Genomic DNA, 21,765 nt, shown 5'->3' on the forward strand with positions numbered 1-21,765 from the left:
TGACAATGGTGGCAGTAGCAGTCACAAGCGCTAGTGGCCTGCCATTGTTGAAAATCTCGGCGCCACCACGACCCCGTGGCTCGTTATATTCCATGAACACTGCGTGTGCTACAAAGCCCAACTCTCTACGGTGACGTCCGTGCGTCTGTGCGCGAACTTAAGGGAACCAGGAGAAATATTGCTTACCTAGGGTCATATTCACGGCGTTTGGTATTTGTCGGCAATGCCACAATTCATTTAGACAAGGGTGTATAGTCATGTAGAAAATTGCCAGACTCCAATATGAGCTTTTGAATCCCTTAACTACCACTAACAACGTTTATGAGCCCCCGGGTTCTCGGTACACCTAAAGAATCCCTCTTTATCCTGAAAGTAACCTTCCGGTATACTTACAAAAGTTTTAAAAAATCCACTGCATGATAATTATAGTTAACTATTCAGACAACACTGTGAGGCTACAGCGTGATCTGAAGAAGCACATAGCTTGCATGCAGCAACAAACGAGTACTGTTTGCAGGGTCCACCACTTGCAAGCAGGCTCATGCAAGACATATTCTCTGTTAGCGAGTCCTAGGCAATATGGCCTTTTCTCAGTGCTCTCCATTTTTCGGCCAATTTTCATGCGCCACTGCTAAAGGAAAATCAGATCAGTTCTGCGCCTGTTGATCAACCCACAGTGTCATCGGCGTTTTACAGCACTCAACGCAAACATTCTCTATTCGCTCAATAAAACCGGCCGTGTCGTAACGATTAGAATGGTTGGAATGAAAATGCACGGTCGTTGATACACTTCCAAGGTCGAATATGCCATTTTGCGCCACGATGCATGGTCCCTGAGCTAAAGCGTCATCAATGAACGAACATGAGTGACCCATTTCCCCACGACCTGCTGTTCGGAGCAACAATTTTCGCCCAGGTCTCTTAACATTCCCGTGGTAATGCTCTATATTATTCTTTCTTCTCAACTTATCTCATATGACGGGAACTGCGTTATCACTCTTATCCTGACCGCAGAAGACCTGGTTAAAAAATATAGAATATGAGGTCGTTAGGTTGCTGTTTCTTCAAGGTAGCACGGGATGACGAGATTTCAGATATGGTTGTCGTATGCAAGCGCGTATACTGCCAAAATTTGAGACGAGACACGACAAAAATGAAAACGAGAAATGGGAAGTGGGAAAGAAAAATACGTGATACCGTGGAAAAAATAAGTGTCATTGAACAGGGAAATAGGGCCTTGGCGGAAATATTACGCTAGGGAGACGCGCAACAAAAGAGGGCATGTAAGAAGTTCGAGCTCACCTGTTCCTAATATAATAAGAGCGCAATTAGCGTAAGTACAGCACTAACTTTACGCCAGCGCGGGCTCAAAAAGCGAGTCTATGTAAATAAGAGAGTTCAGAAGCCCCGCTACAAATATTTGCGTTTCCTCATGCTATACAACTTATCGATAGATGATACGTCGCACGTTTCACTGAATACCTTAATGGACTTACGCAGTAAAAAATGCATCTTTAAGGCGGCTCGTTTCTTATATCGCGCCAAACGCTGTGTGTGTTATTAGCGTACGGTGCTTTGGTGGGTGTCTTCGACAGCGGAATAAGGCGGGAAGATACCGCAACGCTTAGATAAGGCGACATAAATCAGCAACAACTTTACCGGCGTGAGCGCACCCGAGCGGAACACGACAATAAACGCATTACCTCTAGACACATGGCGGCCTATGATAAATATTCCGACAGTACAAGAGTTTCGAACGGTAGTTGGTATTTCATCTCATGAAATCTGCACCACAGGCTGGTACAGAGGCATCAATGGCTGCTATACCATGTTTTTGTTGTTGGTGGTGGTTCTGTTTCTTTTTTTTTTCAGAGTTAACCGACTTGTTAAAAATCGGTTGTAGAATATATACAGGCTGTCCCAACTATCATGCACTGAGATTTAAAAATATGCAAATGCCACGTAGCTGGACAGAACCAAGGTAAGGTTGTTTGGCGTCAGCTGCAGGTACTCGGATTACTTATTTCATTTCGCCTAATTATATAATTAGTCTTAAATAATTATTCAACTTCTCAAACATTGTAATTACGACATGAAAAGTGTCAATGAGTAAATTGTAGAGCAACATGCAAAACTGCCGATACAGCTTTCTGTTGTTCAATATGTGCTACATAAAAGTGTTTTTCGGAGCGTAGGAGGAGCCCACGAATAACACGCAAAGTGCCTCGAGCGTCCATTCGCGCGGCAATATTGCGTGTGCACGGGGGCTTCTCTGCAGATTATGCACTAAATACGGTCACTCTTCCCGCAACACATTTGTAGGTCATGCGTACAAAACACATGGTGTAGGATTTTCTGTTCTCTTGGAAATAAGGAAGTACGCGATTCTGTCACTAAACTATGGCAAGACAAAACAGTCTGGTTTCCTATCATTACTGTAACAAATTGTTCATGAAAACTGTACATTCCGCGTTATGGGAATTTTGCGGATTTAGTCACCGAAATAATTCGGTGAATAATATGAAATAATATTATTATTTATAATATGACATTTAGTTCATTCGACGTCTCCCGTTGCCGAACACAAGGGCACGCTGCAGCATTCTCTAGTTTTCTACCATCGTAACTTCAATTCGTCGACGGCATGGCATCACATCAGACCATCTTACGTGCGATGTCAGGCATCAGAAATAAGGCTGGATAAACAAGGCCAAAACTCACCTCCAATGACGTGACAGTTGAGAATGAGGAGATTTCCCTCATTACTCGGCCCCACCGTTCCATTGAGCACGGAGAGATTTTCATCGAGAATAACAGGTCTTCCCGGCGGCACTGAGAAAAAGAGAAAATGGATGCAAAGTTACAGACACTCGACCCGATACATCGGTGCGGGCATCAGTGTTAGCGATTTGAACGCTTAATTTCGCTCCCTTGAATCCCTTTCACATGCAAAATAAACAAATGCACACAAACACACACAACTGAGTGCGTAAACAGCCACACACGCATATTTATTACATGTATACACGCAGAAGGAAGCATAAACGCAAACGCCAGATAGAGCTGCTGCAAATTCGAAAATATCTACCGCATTTTTTTTACAATTCATCTTGAGCAGTGGTTCGAAAGGATTGTCTTGGAAGACTTTGTTTGTGGGAGTGCGTAATATGAAACGTATCGATTATGTTCGCTGCGCCATGCATTATTTAGAATATATCATGCTCTGATATGGGATATACTTTTGCAGTGTACTTATTGCAGGGTAGAAAAGGCAGCGAGGGAGAGGGAGGGAGAAGTCTCATAAGTGTACATTAGAAGGATGAAATTTTGTATAGCCTGCCGTGTAAAAAAGGAGCGAAATCGGTTATGTGGTCACGAGCGATCGAGTTTCACATTTGTGCCAATAGCATTCGCGCATAACTACATGATCTGGGGTTCAATTCGTAACGCCAACTTAAGAACAAAATCAAGAAAAATCTAAAGAGAAAGCGTATTGACAAAGCTAAAAACGCTCGTAAGACTGTGGCCTCCGACAGTGCATTGGTATACCTTTGCGGGTGCAATCTGAGAGGCCACGGTAAGATAAGCAGGCCTATGGTGCCGGCCGCTGTAAAAACGAGCGCTGCAGTCTGTAGCAGACGCGTCTATAATGGTATCACAGACGCGAACTTCTGTACTTCCCTAAAAGTAAGCCTAAGTCAATGTCCAAAACTTAAACAGGCGTCGCAGCTGTCCACGTAAGATGAAAATTCTACGACTGAGGAATGGGAGGGGAGGAGGGGGACGTAGCAATATTGCGAACATCACGGCGCCGGTCTGCGCCGATCAAGCGGCTGCAGCAGGCAATTCGCCGGCAGGCTAAGTCTTGTACTCGAAGATGAGAGGTGCTTTCTTGTCGACGATGTGCTCTGGTCGGTGATCGAAGAGCATAGTACGCAGTTTGAAAGGAGAATTGAGTTAGGCATGCACTGAGGCGGGAGACAACTTTAAAGACCTCTCTGCAGGTAAGAGTGTTAGAGTTTCATCTGGCGCTGAATGTCTGGCAAGTCGTTTGTCGAGTGTTTCGACAAACACGACTCGCGAAGACGCTGCGTGGTGTTGTACTTGCTAGCAATTCGGTATCCGTCCATGACGACGTTTCTTAATGGTGGTTAGTGGTTTGACCTCGTTTCTGCCCCTAGGCCGTACTATTTTGTGTAATGCCATAATATCTGCACCCGCAATTCATTTTCTTCTTTGTCATTTTTTTTTGTTTAGATTGGTAAGTGCATTTCACGGACGGGTGAAAAATTTCTCTATGAGGCAAATTGGGAGCTCATTGTTCTGTTAAATGAAAAGGGAAATCTGGATAAGGTAACACACGATTGACGCTGCTATTCTGTTTATTCTTCGAACGGGCATAACGCTCCAATAGAGCACGCCTCTTGAGCGGAAGGAGTCATTAATTGCCTGAATCAGCCCACAGCCGATCGTTTCTATGGATCCGCAGCCAAACGGTTGTACGGATGTACAGAGTACGAATATCAATCTATGTGACTAATAACTTGTGAGTGGGCCACACTTGTCAAGTTAATTTAGGCCTTTTGGTTTTACTAGTGGACAAACGTTGAAGCTGTCGTGATGTATGCTTTAATTGTATGCTGAATTACATTATGAAGCCGCCTATAGGCTCCAGTAGAGAGCATGACCTGACAGGGAGCATTCACCAGTTCAAGCTATCATCGAACGGAACATTCGTATAGAATTAAATAGAAGCATTCAATGGTGCACAACCTGAATGCCCAGTACTTCTGCGTGATTTACGGCACTCATATTGTTGTTTCATTCAATGGTCCCCGTTTTTTGGACGTGCAATATTAATGCGCTGTCACAAAACCTCACAGAACACAGATACGCAGAATTACTTTGTTGATCTTTTTTATTTCTGGCCACGCAAATGGGCGCTGAGACCAGTGGAGCCGGAAAACCACCTAGTGGCGCATTCACAACAACTTTACTAAATGAACTCATTAAAGGTCTCCATTTTTGTCGGGTTTTCTCGTTGCTAGAGCAAATAATTTTTTTGAGAAAACGATTTACAGCGCTCACAGGTGACAGACGGACGGGGCGCTGTCACGTTCCGTTGTTCTGCCCTGTTACTTGTTTTCTTCAGACACGTACCAACCAGCCCAAGTTATTAGTAATTGAAGTAATTTGAAGTAATTGAAGTTATTGAAGTAATTTTTATCACGGAAATGCCTCTTAAGCTAACCTTGCCAGTAGGAAATACTGTGAGAGCACTTACGCAGTGCCGACGTGTCCCGCCTCAATCGCAGTTATTAGAAATAGCACCGTATTTTAGTGCATCACGCTTAATACGATATATATCGCCTGTACATGCGGTTGCTTCTCCTAGCAGGTATTGTTTCTCAAAAGAAGAAGTGCCAGAGATATCAGGGAACACCCACAAAACAATTGAAACTTATCTTAACGCAAGAACTTTCCACCTGAGAAATTATACACCAAGAGCTCAGCGTTGTGAATCCAGTCCCTGATTATTTCTTACCGATCATCGGGAGTAGCATTCCTCCTGCGTACATGTCTGGAGCAAAGGATATGGTTGCTAGCGCTAAGTACCGATCGTCACTGCGTCCAGGCGATTAGTCCCACTGTAGGCAGTTCTTGATTGCCCGATTACAATTAATTTTATTTTCTTGCATGCGGTGGAAGCCACCACAGCAAAACGTGTTAAGGTAGGCATTCATTCTTTAGCATTGCGACTTCTGAAGTTCGCCTGCCATAGCGCGAATTTGTTCGTTAAACGGTGCCATGTAGGGCAATCACGGAGAGAGAAATACGTGCAAAGGAGACCAGCACATATTGAATCACGTGCTCAAGGCAACCTGCCCCGAACCAATGGGCTCCACTATAGAGGGTAAAATTGCACTTTCATGAGCACCGCTACCGCGCTCTAGAAGTTTTGCTCGAGGCTTTAAGATGTTATTATTATTATTATTATTATTATTATTATTATTATTATTATTATTATTATTATTATTATTATTATTATTATTATTAAACTCCTTCACAGTATCCTCAGCTACCCGAACTCCTGAGTTGTACCAGCTTTCGTATTTCACGCAACATCAAAAGAGAACATAGACCTTTGCAGGTTCTTGCCTGTCATCACCGACAATCAACCGTCCGCAAGATACCGTGTCTTTATAACGCTTATTTTCATGAACTTGATGTTTTTCATAACTCACTGTCACTGAATTTTCTTTTCCGAGCTTTGCGTTGTTGTGCCTTAGTTTGGCACATTGTTGGTATGCCCTTCTCCTCCCCCCCCTTTTTTTTTTTTCTTGCTTTAACCTTGCGCCTTGCTGTACGTACTCTTCTTTTCCGAACTTAAATTTTTTAATTATTGTTCTTTACTTGTATTTCCTTGAGTTTTCTTTCTTATCTTTTCTCTTTAGTCTATGCGCGCGCAAGCACTCAGACCTCATGTAGGGTTTTCCTGGGCAGGGTAAATAAATGACTGATTGATTGTCTGATGGGACAGTTTCCGACGCAATATTAAATTTAGGCTGCACATTCTTACATAGCACTGATAAAAGCGCGCAGCCCCTATGGTATTTTAAGTGCAACTAAATTACCCGAACAATCCTGTGGTCAAGCCGCGTCTCACTGGCAGTTTTTCGCGCTTACGGCGAGCGGTTGCGAGCGGTGGTTCTTTGCCAACATTGGCGCAAATAACGATGGTGCCAATAACACCCTGCTTCCCCTCCACACAGGCCGTTATTGAAGAGAAGCAGCCTTTCAGCTACGCTGAGGAAGAAACACGTGCCCGCGTATAATGGGAACAGCAGCAAACGAACGCTTAGGAAACCCCGCGAGCACGCATCAGAATGAAAGATCGCGCCACACCAAGTAAACGCGCGCAGTGGGGCGTGCCTAGCTGACGGGCTCATCCTTTCGGCACCGCGATGTTTAATGCGCCGCTCGCCGAGCGTGGCACAGGCGGTAGTTATCAGAAGCGGGAGAAAACAAGGAGGGCAAGAGAAGAGCGGGCGCAGTGCCCAGCGTTGCCTTCGTCCCCGCCACGGTGCGAGTGCCTCTGCGCCACCCACGCACGCACACCCGCACGCATGCGTATCCGGCGAGTGAAAAAGCTGCCCCGTGGACGCGGCCGACGCTGGGCGTTGTTTCGCCACCGTTTCTTATCGGCAGCAGCGATCCCCGCACGCAATATGTCATACTGAAGATTAGGTTTTCCAGGCGTGCGAACTCCTTTCGTAAGCTATAGTCACGAGATCTGTTTTTTTTTCTTTTCTCGTTCGTTCTGCTCGCATGTTTCTATTTATTGCGGATGCAGTTCATTCCCTGCAGCACTGCACGTGCCACGAGCGTTGCCCCGCGAAGGTTTCGAGAACGCTTAGCAGCGACCGCCCGTGTCGGCCGACGCAATCAGCGCCAGTGACGGAAGTGCGTGCCGGGTATGCATGTTAGCCAGAGCTCAGACAGTTCGTTATGATGAGTGATTATGTGGAGTAGGTGCTACGCCAGTTCGCCATTCTACCGCTAGCCGCTCAGCCTTCTTCCCAGGCCGTAATCGACAGAAGCTGGGAAGGAACTGTGGCCGTATGCTATATGAGCATCTTACCTGCAAAAAGGAGAAAAAACATTATCTCTCTGATTGTCGTTTATACATATAAGAAAGGCGAGTCGACAGCAGCTGCCGTCGAGAAAGGCAAAGCCTTCTTGGGCGCATTAGCGTACCATGTGGTTCGTTGTTTATAGACTACACTACCTTCGGGATTGGCCCATATTTTTCATTGAGTGAAACCCCAGTTCCGATTCAGGTTTTAGGTGCGAGCCGTTTTAACGAGCGCATACAGGTATAATTATTGCCTTTTCGCGCTAATTAAGCAATATAAATGTTTCATACACAGCTTTACGATGACTTGGTGCCTCTTGTTTGTTGCAAGCTTAATTTCGACGCCGTTTTGGTTGTTCTACGCGCACTAGAAGGCCTCACATTGCCGTATTTTGACGAAAGTGGTCAGAAAGTGCCAACCGCGTACCCAGGTTACACGTACCCCTAATCGTTCTGAAGTCGCCAAGGACGACCTAGTCTTCAAAAAATACGCATGCTGTTTGACTTCGTTCAGCGGTGAGAAAAAGCGATAGCGGCTAGGCGCATTCTGACTATGTATTTCTGCTTTTGCCACTGTGTATGAGCGGCTATATATTTAGCGCCCTTTCTTGACACTGCGACTCCGCTTATGCGCTAGGCAAAGGGTCTATGCTTCTTCTGTCCGCCCGTCCGTGCGCATGAATTGCAAGAACTGTGCCGCCAAGGCTCCGTGGCAACGGCAACGTCAAGTCGCAGGGGAAACCGGAGTTGCGCAGAACGGTGCCAAAAAAAAGCTGAATTAGGGCGAGGAGGCACTGACGCCATGCGGCGTAGCTGAACGAGAAAAAAAGCAGAAGCCGTGAGAGGGAAGGGCGCAGCAGATACTATAAGCCGGGGCCCAACGTCCTTGCCCTCTGCGCAGGACGCCGCCACAGAAAATGAGCTCGCTCTCCGTTGGCGTGGAGGAAGAAGCGAGGCTTTCCCATTGCCTGGCGGTAATTGAAGACGCCACCGAAGCCCGTAGGGAAGTGCTTCGCGAGGGCAATGCGCGTACTCTGCACAAGTCGGGCGGAGTGTGGAGAACAGGGGTGAGACATCGAGAAATTCGGCAAAAATTGAGCATATTCAACGACACTGTGGAGATTATATCGGCTGTCGCAATAACGACTCCAATGACCGGAGGGAATTGGAGTCGTTAGCTTTTTTTTTCCCGATTATCGGCGACCGAAAGCAGAATTTCACCACTTCAGCTATATATTACTTGAAATTGCGGACGTCAGTGTGACGACAAATCACTGTGTCGAATAAGGTCATATCCTCCATTTATACTCAAAACTATAAAAATATTGACACTTAGGTCCACGTAAACGAGATATGACCAAAAAGGAGTTCAATTTTCAGGGATCTTGGTTACAAAAAAGTGCTTGTCGTTTTCCCGCTGCATTCGCTAATGTTATACTGTCCTTATTCACCAGCGCCTCTTATTACGAATTACACAAAAAATCACCTGTTTGCGCAAACTCTTTTGTCAATACGTGATCCACTATTTTGTAGCGATCCCTTTAATTTTTTATTCTGTTTGACCATCATCATTTCATTGGACGCCACAGTGTCAACGACCTAGCCTGCTCGGTGAAGAAGAATGGAAGGCGAAATGTATCGTTATAAAATGCGATCCTTTCTATCGGGGTGGCGCAGTCAGTAAAACCGGAATGCCTTGCTTTCGACCACTGCAAAAAATGGAACGAAATTTAAGAGAAATCAAATACATCGAAGGCACACCCATAGAAGTGACCCGCGGTCCAGTGGTCTGTGAAATTCGCTGTTATTAAAACAACAAACATTCTTTGCGACCACCGATATGTGCATTTCGCATATTCGCAGCTATGCGAATTTAGCCCTATGCATTTCGCATAGGGCTAAATTCGCATAGCTTTTCGTTCGCGTCCGTGGCAACCTTTCAACGCAGAATTACACGGAAATCACGGAAACGAAAACATAAACAGAGCACTGTCTTCTAGCTAATATCTATTTACAAACGTGCACACTTATAGCAGACGTCTCTTTCTTGAACTACGAACAGTATATCTTAACTCACATGAAGCACCTGCCTGCTTCCATCGCCACAATTCCTGACAAAGCAAGCTTCAGAACAGTAGTAAACAACGCGTTGTGGTAAGACTTTATTGGTGCACGTGTATGTCTTTGTTGTTTACGCATACCACTCCTTTACTTGTATGTATTGCATTGGGGCCTGGAAAGTATCCTAATTATTAATTAATTAATTAGTTTATTAATAATAATTATTAATTAACATTATATAAACAATCAATTAAATAAACAAGTAAAGCGCAATTTGGACTGATCTGGTGAAGTACCTGGAGCGCCGAATATTTCCTACTTGCATGACAAATCAATGTGCAGGTGCATAATTTGAAAAAAAAAATCACTGAAAAAGCATTTTGTGGGTAGTTGAAAGTTGGACGCCGATCATAAAAATTTAATTTCAAATTGCATAAATTTTTGTCATTCTTGTCATTTTTATGGTTAGCGTCCAACTTTCAACCACTTACAATGCCTTTTCCCTAACAGACAGGTTTCCGTTAAGCTCCTGATTTTCAAGGAAACCTTTTTAATTATTCACTGTAGAGCACATTTTCTAACTGTGTAAGAACGTTATGACAGTAGTGACATTATGTCTACTTGACAGAAATCCTAAAACAAGCTCTGCTTTCGCGATATCCGTACCCAGTCACTGCTGAAAATATATATTGTGTTCCAGTCAAGATTGTCCCAAACTACTTGAAGCACGCTGTTCGTAAACTGTCAACTTGGAGGCCATTGAACCATAGCACCTTTTAAAACCGAATGTTTCAAAAGTGGTTCTAGTCCTGCGACTCTTCCTAAGCAGACATAAGATCACTGCTGCTCTGCTTCGATTTCGGAATTGGAATAGTCTTGAAGAGAATAATAATAATAAAAAAAAGATAAGTAAAGGTGGGAGGCGTCATGATTCCACATGTTACAATGCTCCGCATCCTCGGACTCCTGATTCAAAAGGACGGGGCTTGGGGAGCAGAGTTGAAAAAGATTCAGAGAACAGTGCAACAAAAAACCCACCTTATCAAAAGAGTGACGAGCAAAAGTCACGGACTCAAGGAAGAAGACTGCACGAGAATAATACAAGCGCTGCTCACGAGCATCGTCACGTACGGGACCCCATACATTGACATGAAGAGCAGTCAAGGAGACAAACTCATCAGAAAATCGTACAAAATTGCCTTGGGTCTGTCTCCCTCAACGTCCACAGCGAAACTACTCAATATGGGAGTCCAGAACACCTGGGAAGCGCTCGTGGAAGCGCACAACGTCAACCAACTAGAGAGACTAAAGCTGACAAAGACGAGAAGAGCCCTGTTCTAGATCTGGGCTACCAAGTCGAGGATGAGAGGCACCTACCTCAGCGTATCCCACACGAGGTCAGAGAGAAGCTACACATAAGTACATTTCCCAGAAACATGCATCCCGAGTACGACAAGGAAAGGAGACACGCGAGAATACAAGCGCTCAAGAACATACTCGAACGCACCAATAGCAAAGAAGAAAATGTGATATACATGGATGCCGCTGCGTACAGAACAAACGACCGATTTGCAATCAGCGTGGTCGACGAGAAGCGCGAACAACTTACAGCCACATCCATACGTGCGAAGGACACGATCACAGCGGAAGAGCTGGCCATAGCCCTGGCCATGGCAACGTGCAAGAAGACCCTGGTTACCGTGGTAACAGACTCGCAAGAAGCATGCAGGACGTATGTGAATGGAAGGATCCGAAAGGCAGCACTTCAGGTTTTGAACAACACCGAGAGAGAAGTAGCACAAATCCTCTGGACGCCGGGACACGAGTATCTCGCGGGGAACCAGGCGGCACACGCCGCGGCTCGAGATCATGCACGCCGAGCCATCTCCGACACGCAGAGAACACGGACCAATGACTGTGACGAGAATGATGAACGGATATCCAAGAAGTACTCGCATATCTTGGCGCACTAAAGGAAGCAGAGGCGTCGCTACCCGCCCGCGCATAAGACGGTTAAGACGGTGAGTAGGGAAAAAGCGGTAACCTGGAGAAGACTCCAGGCTGGAACCTACCCGCATGGAACACTGCTGCACGCCATGTATCCGGACGCCTACGGGTGAAACTGCAAGTTCTGCCCGCCGGACACGCCCAACATCTTGCGCCATATGGTGCTGGGGTGCAGGAATATGACCGAGAAGCACCACCGTCATCATCACCACCAGGCGATAACACGCAGGAAGAAGCGTATTCAGAGAAAGAATCGGAAGATTAGCGGGAGGCTCTGCTGGGGACGCAAGACCTTGACACCCAGCCACGGTTGGTGAACAGGGCTCGGGCGGCGAAAACGAACCATGACTACCTGGACTGAGGTGGCCACCCACCTTTGGGCTCAAGAAGCCTGGTTTACCAATAAAGTTTATTTCTTTCTCTCTAGTGAATTTAGTTATTATCCGCCTGAACTTTGCGATTTCACAGGCAAGTAATTTCCGTCTCCTAGAGGAACGCACCTGACTTTATAAAAAAAAACTGTTTCTTAAAAAGAAAAGAAAAAGAACACGGTACAAATGAGCACATATACAGTATATGTGTGCACACTCGCCGCGGTAGCTTAGTGCCTATGGCGTTGCGCTGCTGAACTCGAAGTCGTGAGTTCCATTCCTGCCACGGTAGCCGCAACTTGACGGGGGCCAAAGTAAAAAAGGCCGTGTAGATACATTTAAAAGCACGTTAAAGAAACTAAGGTGGTCAAAATTATTCCCGAGTGCCCCAGTACAGTGTGCCTCATCATCACGTCGTCGTTATGACTTGTAACACTTCAGAATTTAAATAATTTATTTCGTTTCGGAATAGAAATTATTTGGGGGACAGCGCTCTAACGCTTTTGGTCCTGTGATCTCTGCGTACTTCTGCGACGGATTCGCCTGTCGTTGATTAGCAAATTTAACTCGATCGACCAAATCAGTGCATTATTGTATTCGTTTGTCAAAGCTTTTTGTCACTGACCAGCCATCGACGCTAGTATTACGTCCAATATGAAAATTGGTAAACATACGTTTTTACGAACAGCGATAGCGTAAGGACTTGAGCGTGTATACGGTCCCGGCATGCTGTCCTCTCACACGCAAGTGTAAGCCTAATTTGTACTTGTGTGATCCAGGTATTCATCTTCTGTGGTTTAGACTGAAAGTCATTTCCGGTGTCAGAAAAACACAACAACTTAACTTCTATGCCCGGCATTACCAGAAATTATTCGTGGAAACTGCTCCGCTATTAGAGTAGTGCCGCGGGCAATGTGGCAGCCCATCGAGAGCTCCTTGAGACGGCTTGTGCTCGAGTGTGCTAGGTACGGATTCTACAGCGGCAGAAAAAAAAAAAGAGGGGCAAAATAAAAAAAAAAGGAAAAGCTGCGCTCACGAGCCAGCAAGCGCTGGTGGCTCATCCTTGGCAGCCACCGGTGCTCGCGGCGCCTTGTGTGCTCTCACAAAAGTGACGCGCCGCTGACGTCACGGTTTGCCCACAGACTCTCTGATATGAACTCACGGGCTCGAAGCGAACCGGCCGTGGCGACGTCGCAGCCTGAAAAGTTTCCGGTGGCCGGGCGGTACTGTTTGCTGAGGAGCGACTAAGGGGTTTGCTCACTACTTCACCGAAGGCTCCCCGGGGCGGCCGAAGAGCGTCGCACCATTGTATTGCCAGCTTACGAGTCAACAGGAAATCCCGCACGCGGCTCCTCTTAATTAAGGCGCGGCTGGGATCGCTGCCCGGAGAAGCGTGGTGACTCCCCCCCTCCCTATGATGGTCCTGACAGCAGCGCTGTAGGGCATTCTCAGCGGCTGTTGACGGTCGCAGTCGGAGTGGGATATCGCGTCTCGATTTCGCGTGCGCCCAAGTACCGCCTCCCCCCCCCCCCCCCCCTTTCGAGAGGGGCTTCTCTCAGTGAGCGAGACGACCACCGAGCAGGTTAAGAACGTTTTAATTGGCGCGGCCTCCCGAAGTTGTTACGGGAAGACAGCGAAGTCCGTCTTTCTCCTCTTGTACTCCGCCACCTTATCATCCAAGCGTTCCATTATTTTTAGAGGAGAGCTCATTTAGGGAGGTGCTTTTGCATGCGTGTCATATTTCGATTGCTGGGACTGATGCAGCCATGCGCCGCGACATATCCGTGTCGCGTTTATTTAGCAGTATTTAAATGATACCAACACAAGCCACGAGATCTAGTTGTTTTTTGCATTAACGACATATTTTTCTCTCCCCCTCTCGCAGCGTTCCGCGTAAGGAAAGATTTACTAAATTAAAGATGCATCCTTATGGCATGAAATGCAAAATGCAGGAGGAGCAGAAGTATTCACTCCACTTCCGCAAGTATTTCGTTTTTCAAGAAATTCTTAATCAACACAACCGACGGCGAATTACGGGTTGTAACTACACGAATTAATTTTAGAAAACACCATTAAGATTGCGTCATGCAGCAGAACAGCTCAGTTAAAACTTGGGAGCGACCCAATGTAGAGTTGTGAGTAATATGAGGGGGAACATGGAATTCATTTAAAGCTCTATGTTGTTTTCGGGCGTTGAACGTCACAAATAAATCATGAGATTAGTGTTTGCAGCTCCGCTATGATTGCTCTAAGGAGTGCTAGAAAAGGCACACATTGTACTATTTATTCCAACAGCGCACTACGTAGAAACTTCAGTGAAGTTCTGTTATGAGAATCCTGCTTAGTCCACATGCTGAATGCAGCATGATGGTTACTGTGCAAACCGCACTCTTCGAACAAGGGCTCCCGGATATTTATTGTGCCTTTGCAAGTGCAATGCACGAAGGTGGTACACATCGGCGTCCTGTGCCAGGGTTATACAGTTGGAGGAGATGGCGCCACCCTTGGTGAGGTGCCTTCCACTTGCAGGTGAAAGCAGGCTCGAGGGCTTCCCTAGCTCGAATACTGTTCAGGGAAAATTCATCCTCCAACTGTGAGGTTTCGTGGAAGGGAGGACGTTGCTCGGCCAATTTCGATATGGTGTTCAGTTGGACGTGTTCTTGTGGAGTACGATAGGGTTAATACATGACGGCTGTCATCGGACCCCACTAAGTACCACGACTTCAGTGTCAGCTGATGAAATTAAGGTTGGTGAAGTACGCGTGGTTGCAGTACCAACCGAACAACATCAAGGCGGTCTAAGTACGCGCTCATCCCCTTTTATGGACAATCTGAGATATCAGGTGGAGGGTCTAATTTCGTAATACTTTCTTGACGTGAAACCTCTTTAATATTGGTCAGAGGGGGCGCTAGCAAAAATTGTATGTAAGTAAAACATGTTATACTACCTGTATCGAAGATATAAACTTGTCACATCTTTGCGAGCGTACCCCCCACGCGCCTTGCTTTGGGTATGTAGAGAAAGGAAGCCATTTCTCGATCGTGCACGTGTTGCGTGCTCAGGTGGCGCCGCTGTAGGGCCACGCATGACGCAATCCGAGCTGAACTGGGCCTCGCGTGCGGCGTTCAATGCGGCGTGGTTCGACAGTATATACCTTTGTCCATCGAGAAGAAATGGACATGTTCGGGAGCGCTAACTATGCCACAGAAGGTGCAATTTATCAAACTCAAACTTGCACTCATCAGGAGTTTAAGGCCTAGAAGTGTGCAATTTGTTATAGAAATTTCACGCCTGCGCGGCTATTGCGCCCTGCGATCAATGCGTGGGGTTCACAAATGGAGTGAAGATCGAGACTCGGGCAGCTTGAAAGATCTAACCCCTTTGACCACCGTGTCCGTCTCCGTAAGAAGCCCGAAGTATCTATTAGTGTGGCAGTCTCGAGCTGCGCTGCAGGGTAATCTCGGGCCCCACCAGTAGGGGGAGGGGGTCGTTTCTTTATCCTGGTGCCCAAACACCATCTATAATACAGACGGGCTCACTACGAATACAGAGCGAGCACGATTGCAAAATTAGGCCGTAAGATCCCCGCTAGCTGTAGCACAACTTACGCATGTAAGCTTTGTAATGCGTGAATAAATGTAATTTTTGTATTTGGTTACGTAATTTCCATACACCTTCTGCAGGACCGTGATACAGTCTACACATTTTTTTTCAATCTTGCGTAACCATTTTGAACCAATTGCTACAAATTCCTGCGTTGCGCTGCACTGAGTTTCTGCGAAGTATGTCTGAAATATATGTGAACTTGTAGCGAATGTTACACAAATTTTATTGTACACTTCGCGCCCTTGCAATGAATTTAATCCACCGGTCACTGCATCTAAATAATATTTTCATTTGATAACATACTATTAGGACTTCCTGTATAATTTCTATTTTCTTTTTTTTTCTTATGGGGTTTTACGTGCCAAAACCACTTTCTGATTATGAGGCACGCCGTAGTGGAGGACTCCGGAAATTTAGACCACCTGGGGTTCTTTAACGTGCACCTAAATCTAAGTACACGGGTGTTTTCGCATTTCGCCCCCATCGAAATGCGGCCGCCGGGGCCGGGATTCGATCCCGCGACCTCGTGCTCAGCAGCCTAACACCATAGCCACTGAGCAACCACGGCGGGTGCGTATAATTTCTAAGCGTTGCAATGTACAACACGCCTGCTTGAACTTTCTGTTAACTGTAGGTAAGCGCGTACCCACTTTTTCTTACATTTCACATTTATAGTGATTGCTTCTTTCTCCGCCCAGCCTGCGTTTTCAATATATTGTTTGGCTTATCGAAAATGAGCAGCAGGCATCATCCACGATGGAAATCTCTGCGACATACACATTTAATGAAAAGATAAAACTCTTATATGCCTTCCATTAAAGATGCAGTGACATCTGCCCCGCCATCCACATAAGCCATTTCATGTATCAAAAGTATCATGTGGAGTAGTAGGCTGTAGGCGCATTAAGCTGGCAAAAATATCGAGTATTTGTCCAGAAAGGTACCCCTCTCTGTCCGCGCTGTAAACATAATTGTCTATAAGCTATACCTAAACTGAGCCAACACTCCCCCCCCCCCTACCAGTGTTCAACGTCCGAAATCCGTCGTTCGTATAATTTCATACAACAAAAGTTAGGACAACCTCGGGTTCATTTCTGATTTTCCCTGCATATCTTGCAGAAAAGCGACGTATCGAATGATTGCGGCCATGCGAATTTTGTGCGGTATTCCATTTGTGTGGTCGCCACATTTTTATTAATGTCGACAGTTAAAAGTTTGGCTTGGGCCCGTGAGACGCATTGAACGGAAGAATAAATAAAAGTAAAAACGTAAATAAAAAAGACACGCGCTCGCGTATACGTAGAATAGCCGAGGTTCGAGCCTGGAAGACTGAACAGCTTCTAACAAGAACTTTCCATTAGCCAAGCTGAAAGGCCCGTTACGCGCCCCTAATTTCCCGTGCCGTATATATTGTAAACTCGCGACGACGGCGGAGGAACTTCTGAAACGCTGAATGGGCATTTTGTGAAATGTACAACGGATTTGAAATTGATTCCTCGAGCACACAATCGCCGGCGCCGTGCCTGGCGCCACCGATTATGAGGGCCATTACTCCGCTCGGACAGCTGCGCGCAAGCGCGCGTGTTCGGCTCGGTGATGGGAAGGAGTGGGAGGCGGCCATTGTGCACCCTGAAGGCGCGTCGCCCAGTGAGTGACGACATCCCCGCGACACGAGTAAATCGTCCCACGTCGCCTGCACGCAACGGCGCTACAGGAATGGTCTGACGTGCGCGCGTGCACGCAGGCGTTTTCGAGTCAATGAAGCCATATAGGCAAAACCGGAGCGGTGAGCGCGCGTTCCAAAAGTGCACGCTGCACTCCGCCTCCACTCATCTCACCTACACGGCCGCCGTTCACCGCGGTGGTGCAAGCGGGCTCCCGTCAAAAGGCGGCCAGCAGCCGCAGCGAACGCGGGCCAGCCGCTCGATACCGGCCGGAGCAGCAACTATTGCAGCAGCTGTTGTCCGCTTCATCCATTGTCGGCTCCCGCGTGTTGCAGCGGATGCCGCACTACAACGGGGCTTTCTTCATTCGAGGAGCTCGCGCGCGGTCAATCATCTTGCCTGCCGATGAGGGAGCGGACGTGAGCACATAGGATAACTCTTGTTTATGAGGACCGATGGCTCTCCCCCGTCGACGTGTGCGAGAGGCCACGCTCGTTCGCTCTCCATTGTTCTTTACACGCCGTCTTTTCCTTTGTTTCCTCTTCGACTTTTCTTGTTGGTTTCGGTTTTCGCTTCACGGCTATTCTGGCCGCTCAACACTCTTTGCGCCTCCGGGCCGAGAACGCAGTAAAGGGGCGGTGCTTGGCCGACTTATTGGCACGCACGAGCAGAAGGAGACTGCGAGGAGGGAATGTGGGGGGGGGGGGGATTGCTGCCGTGTTCATCTGTGTTGCCGGTGAAAAATGACGACCTCGATCTTCACTGAGTGACGAGGTGAATTACTAGGGTAATTCTGTTTCGCGCTTTAGCGCCTGCTCTCGTGCCCGACTTGTGTGCCACTTATTGTTCTTCTTCATAGCTCCCTCTCTTATCTCTCTGCCCTTAACAATGTTTTTTAGAAAATTTGCACCAGCCGTTAATTCACTGTGCCTCAATATACAACGCTATTATTAAAGCGTTATCGCTCGTTATTTCGTCTCGCTGCCCCGATCACGTCAGAAAGAGGGCGAGTAGAGAGGAGAATGACGCGAGGGGCTAAAATCAAACAAATATAATTCTGTAGCAACGGCTCCCTCTAGGTTAGGAGCGCTTTCGGACGCCACAGACGCGCGCGCGCTGAAATATGACCGGCGGACGGAGCGAGCTCCCTCTATCCAATTAGAGCGTGCATGCAGACGACACGGACGGACGGTTGATGGCCGTCGCGGCTGAAAAGTTCCGTCTCGCTGTCGGAGCCACGCTATAGTTGGCGCGCGGATAGTATATGCGCTCACTGGCAACGAAATGAGTGACGCGCTCGATCTTCAAGCCTCGTGACGCTTCCTTACGGTTCTTCGCCAAATCGCTGTCTTTTTAATATCCAGTGTCTCTCACGTATGCTTAGCACGTGTTCACGCATGTCTGTTGGTCTCTCTGAATGCATGAACATATGTGCGCGTTGTGTGCGTTTTAATATACATACAGAAACTAGTTAGCACGTATAGATATAACAGATATATGCATGGTAAGCGGGACGAGGGTGTGGATGAATTCTATCTTGGGAGTCGCACAAAATTATTAAGGCATAACAAAAAGCGTACAACCAAACGGTGGCTGACAACGTACTCAATTAATGGAAGGCAAATGTAGCGGTCCCCCGCTTTCCTTCTTTTTTTTTCCCTGTAATTTTCTCGCCTGTTTTTTTTTTCTGACTTGGGAAATCAATCTGTTGTGGCCGCTTACATAGCATTTACTTTTTGAAGAGCTGTAAGTGCTTTCTTTTTCCTGTGCACAGTGTTGCGACGCCTGTTTCCCGAAGCTCGACCAGCACTACTATTGGGTAGCATGGCGTTGTCGGCGAGCTGCAAGCGTCCGGTAGACCATGGCGACCAGGCAGGGACGAGACAATTTCTAGTGCGAAACTTGCATTGTTTATTCAAAAGTTGGTGAAAGATGTAAAAGAAGAGAATGAATGAATTCAAAGATACATTGCGGGGCTCCGTTCCTCGACGATGTTGCACGTCCCCGTTGGTGCTTTGCGGCTGCTCCCACTTTCCTAGGCGACGTTGCACTTGCTTGCCTCCGCTGGCGGCAACCCGCGGGTCCGGGATGGGCTGCTGTTCCTTTCTTCTAGGCGACGTTGGTTCGAGGAAGAGGGTCTCTCCTAGAGTCGGATAGTTCGCGGAAAGGGTTTTCACGCACACACAGAAAGGGGCCTGTAAGCACTGTGGGCCGTTAGCCAGACCGGCGACCACTCGAGACAACCATAACAAATTGGGAATCCATCCTCCGTTTCGATGAGACATGATGGTTGAGCATCCTTTTTACCCGGGGTGCTACACGCCAACCGTAACAACAGTCACTTCATTTGTACTATGGAAGCTCGCCATAAAAGCTCAAACATTTCCTGCCACAAGTTTTTGAATCAGTCAATTCTGGGGATATATGTGTCGAAACTGTGATTTTACTACAAGGCACGCCGTAGTGGGGGACTCCGGATTAATTTTCACCACTACAGTATCTCTAACATTCACGTGACACGTGCGCTTCTGCATTTCGCCCCGATCGAAATGAGGTCGCTGCCGCCGGAATTTGATCCCGCGATCTCATGCTTCCGCGACCTCATGATCCCGCGACCTCATGAGCCACCGCGCTCCAAGTTTTTACAGTTGGACCCTTGCTTCTTTCTCTATGTGAGAAAATAGGTAAGCGTTAGTTCGTAGGTTCCTGTCCCGCCTCGTTTCGGGCTTCTTCAATAAAACAGAATTCCGACAGAGCCCATCACACGACTAATCTGGACGTTCATAATATGATTAGCACTAACGCAATGTAGTGACACACCATATTGCAACCGCAGACACACGAGTGATAACCTCGCTGCCAATCACGATCTCTAAGGGACATATGCGGCACCGTATATTTTGTCGTAATCACTGCGCCCCATTTGGAACTCCGTATTATCCTTAGTAACTTGGTTGCAACGTCGTTGCAATAGCTGTCCATCAAGTGGCCACGCTCGACGCAGAGGAGGTGTCTGCTATGTATGGGGCGCTATCGCCTAGATATTTTTAAGGCTACATACACGCCCCTTGGGTCATCTTCTCGCTCTCTTTCGGTTTGTGTGCTTTTCCTCGTTATCTTTCTGTCTTCCTTTACCACTTCCCCAGTGCATGTTAGCAAACTGGATGTTATCCTTCCGGTTAACCTCCACGCCTTTCGAATTTTATTTATCTATCTCCCTCTCTTCTGGAACATCCAATCTCGAACGTTAATCCAGAGTGCGTTTGTAGCCTATCGAAGAACATCAATTAATGCCGAACATGATGTTTGGTTTTAGGCCCACGTTGTCAACGCAAGACGTGCTTCTTCATCTCAAAGAGGAAGGGCTGAATGCAGCAATGCAGTGGCTGCCCGAAAGCAACTCTTGCACTAGGCCTAAAGGGGGCCTTTGACAACGTGGAGCAAAAAGCCATACTAGCAAATCTCAGTGACACGAATTGCAGCCGACGAACTTACAGCTACGTGAGGGCTTCCCTCACACATTGTACAGCCCCAATAGGGCTGGGAAATGTGAGATCATAGCGAGTAGACACGCCTAACAGAGGAACGCCACAAGGAGCAGTGCTGTCACCGACACTGTTCTACGTGTGCCTTGATGAAACTCCCAGCCCAACTAGAGAAAACACCGGGGATCAGATATGCCTTGTATGCAAACGACATTGCGATATGGACGGCGGGAAGGTCCATGGGAGAACAACAACAGGCATTGCAGGAAGCAGTAGACCTTGTAGCAAGATACACGGCTACATGCAGACTGCAATGCGCGCCGGAAAAGTCAGAGCTCCTCATAATCGAGAAGCGCTCACGAGGCCGATCAGCAACCCAGGCACCCACCATCCCCCTGCGAATTGGTCCTAGAGAAATCCCCAAGGTGGACGGACTTAGTATCCTCAGCTTACAATTGCAAAACGACGAGGGCGGAGGATACGCCATACAGAAGCTGCACTACGCGGCCACGCAGATCTTGCGCACGATGCAAAGAATTACTAGCAGAAAGAGTGGACTGAAGGAAGAGGACCTCATCTAACTTGTGCGGTCGCTGGTTGTGAGTCGCATTGCGTGCTCGGCGGCCTATTTAAATTTCAGCAATGGGGAAGTGGAGGCACTCGACCGACTGATACGCAAGGCGTATAAGCAAGCGCTTTCACTCCCACCTGGAACGGCTACTTTTCGCCTCGAGGAGACAGGGGTGTACAACAACGCACGGGAAGTCATAGAGGCCCACCTGGTAAACCAGAAGGAAAGGCTACAACTCACAACAGTGGGACACTGCGTCTTAAAACGTCTTGGATATTCCGTACGGAAGACCTGTGCAGTGATAATAATCCAAAAACGAATACAGAAAACTGTGCACGTCTCACCAATTCCCAGAAACATACA

General features: G+C 47.2%; 1 protein-coding gene across 1 annotated transcript in view; it reads right to left on the reverse strand.

The window, feature by feature from the left end:
* Positions 1-21,765, reverse strand: part of LOC135902989 (neural cell adhesion molecule 2-like) — a 422,685-nt gene that overhangs the window by 46,606 nt on the left and 354,314 nt on the right. The window contains exon 3 of the mRNA XM_065433320.2: positions 2,722-2,832. Coding sequence (XP_065289392.1) covers positions 2,722-2,832 — 111 coding nt within the window. The remainder of the gene's footprint in view (positions 1-2,721; positions 2,833-21,765) is intronic.

Source organism: Dermacentor albipictus, chromosome 1 (genome assembly GCF_038994185.2).
Source record: "Dermacentor albipictus isolate Rhodes 1998 colony chromosome 1, USDA_Dalb.pri_finalv2, whole genome shotgun sequence".
Taxonomy (NCBI): Eukaryota; Metazoa; Arthropoda; class Arachnida; order Ixodida; family Ixodidae; genus Dermacentor; species Dermacentor albipictus.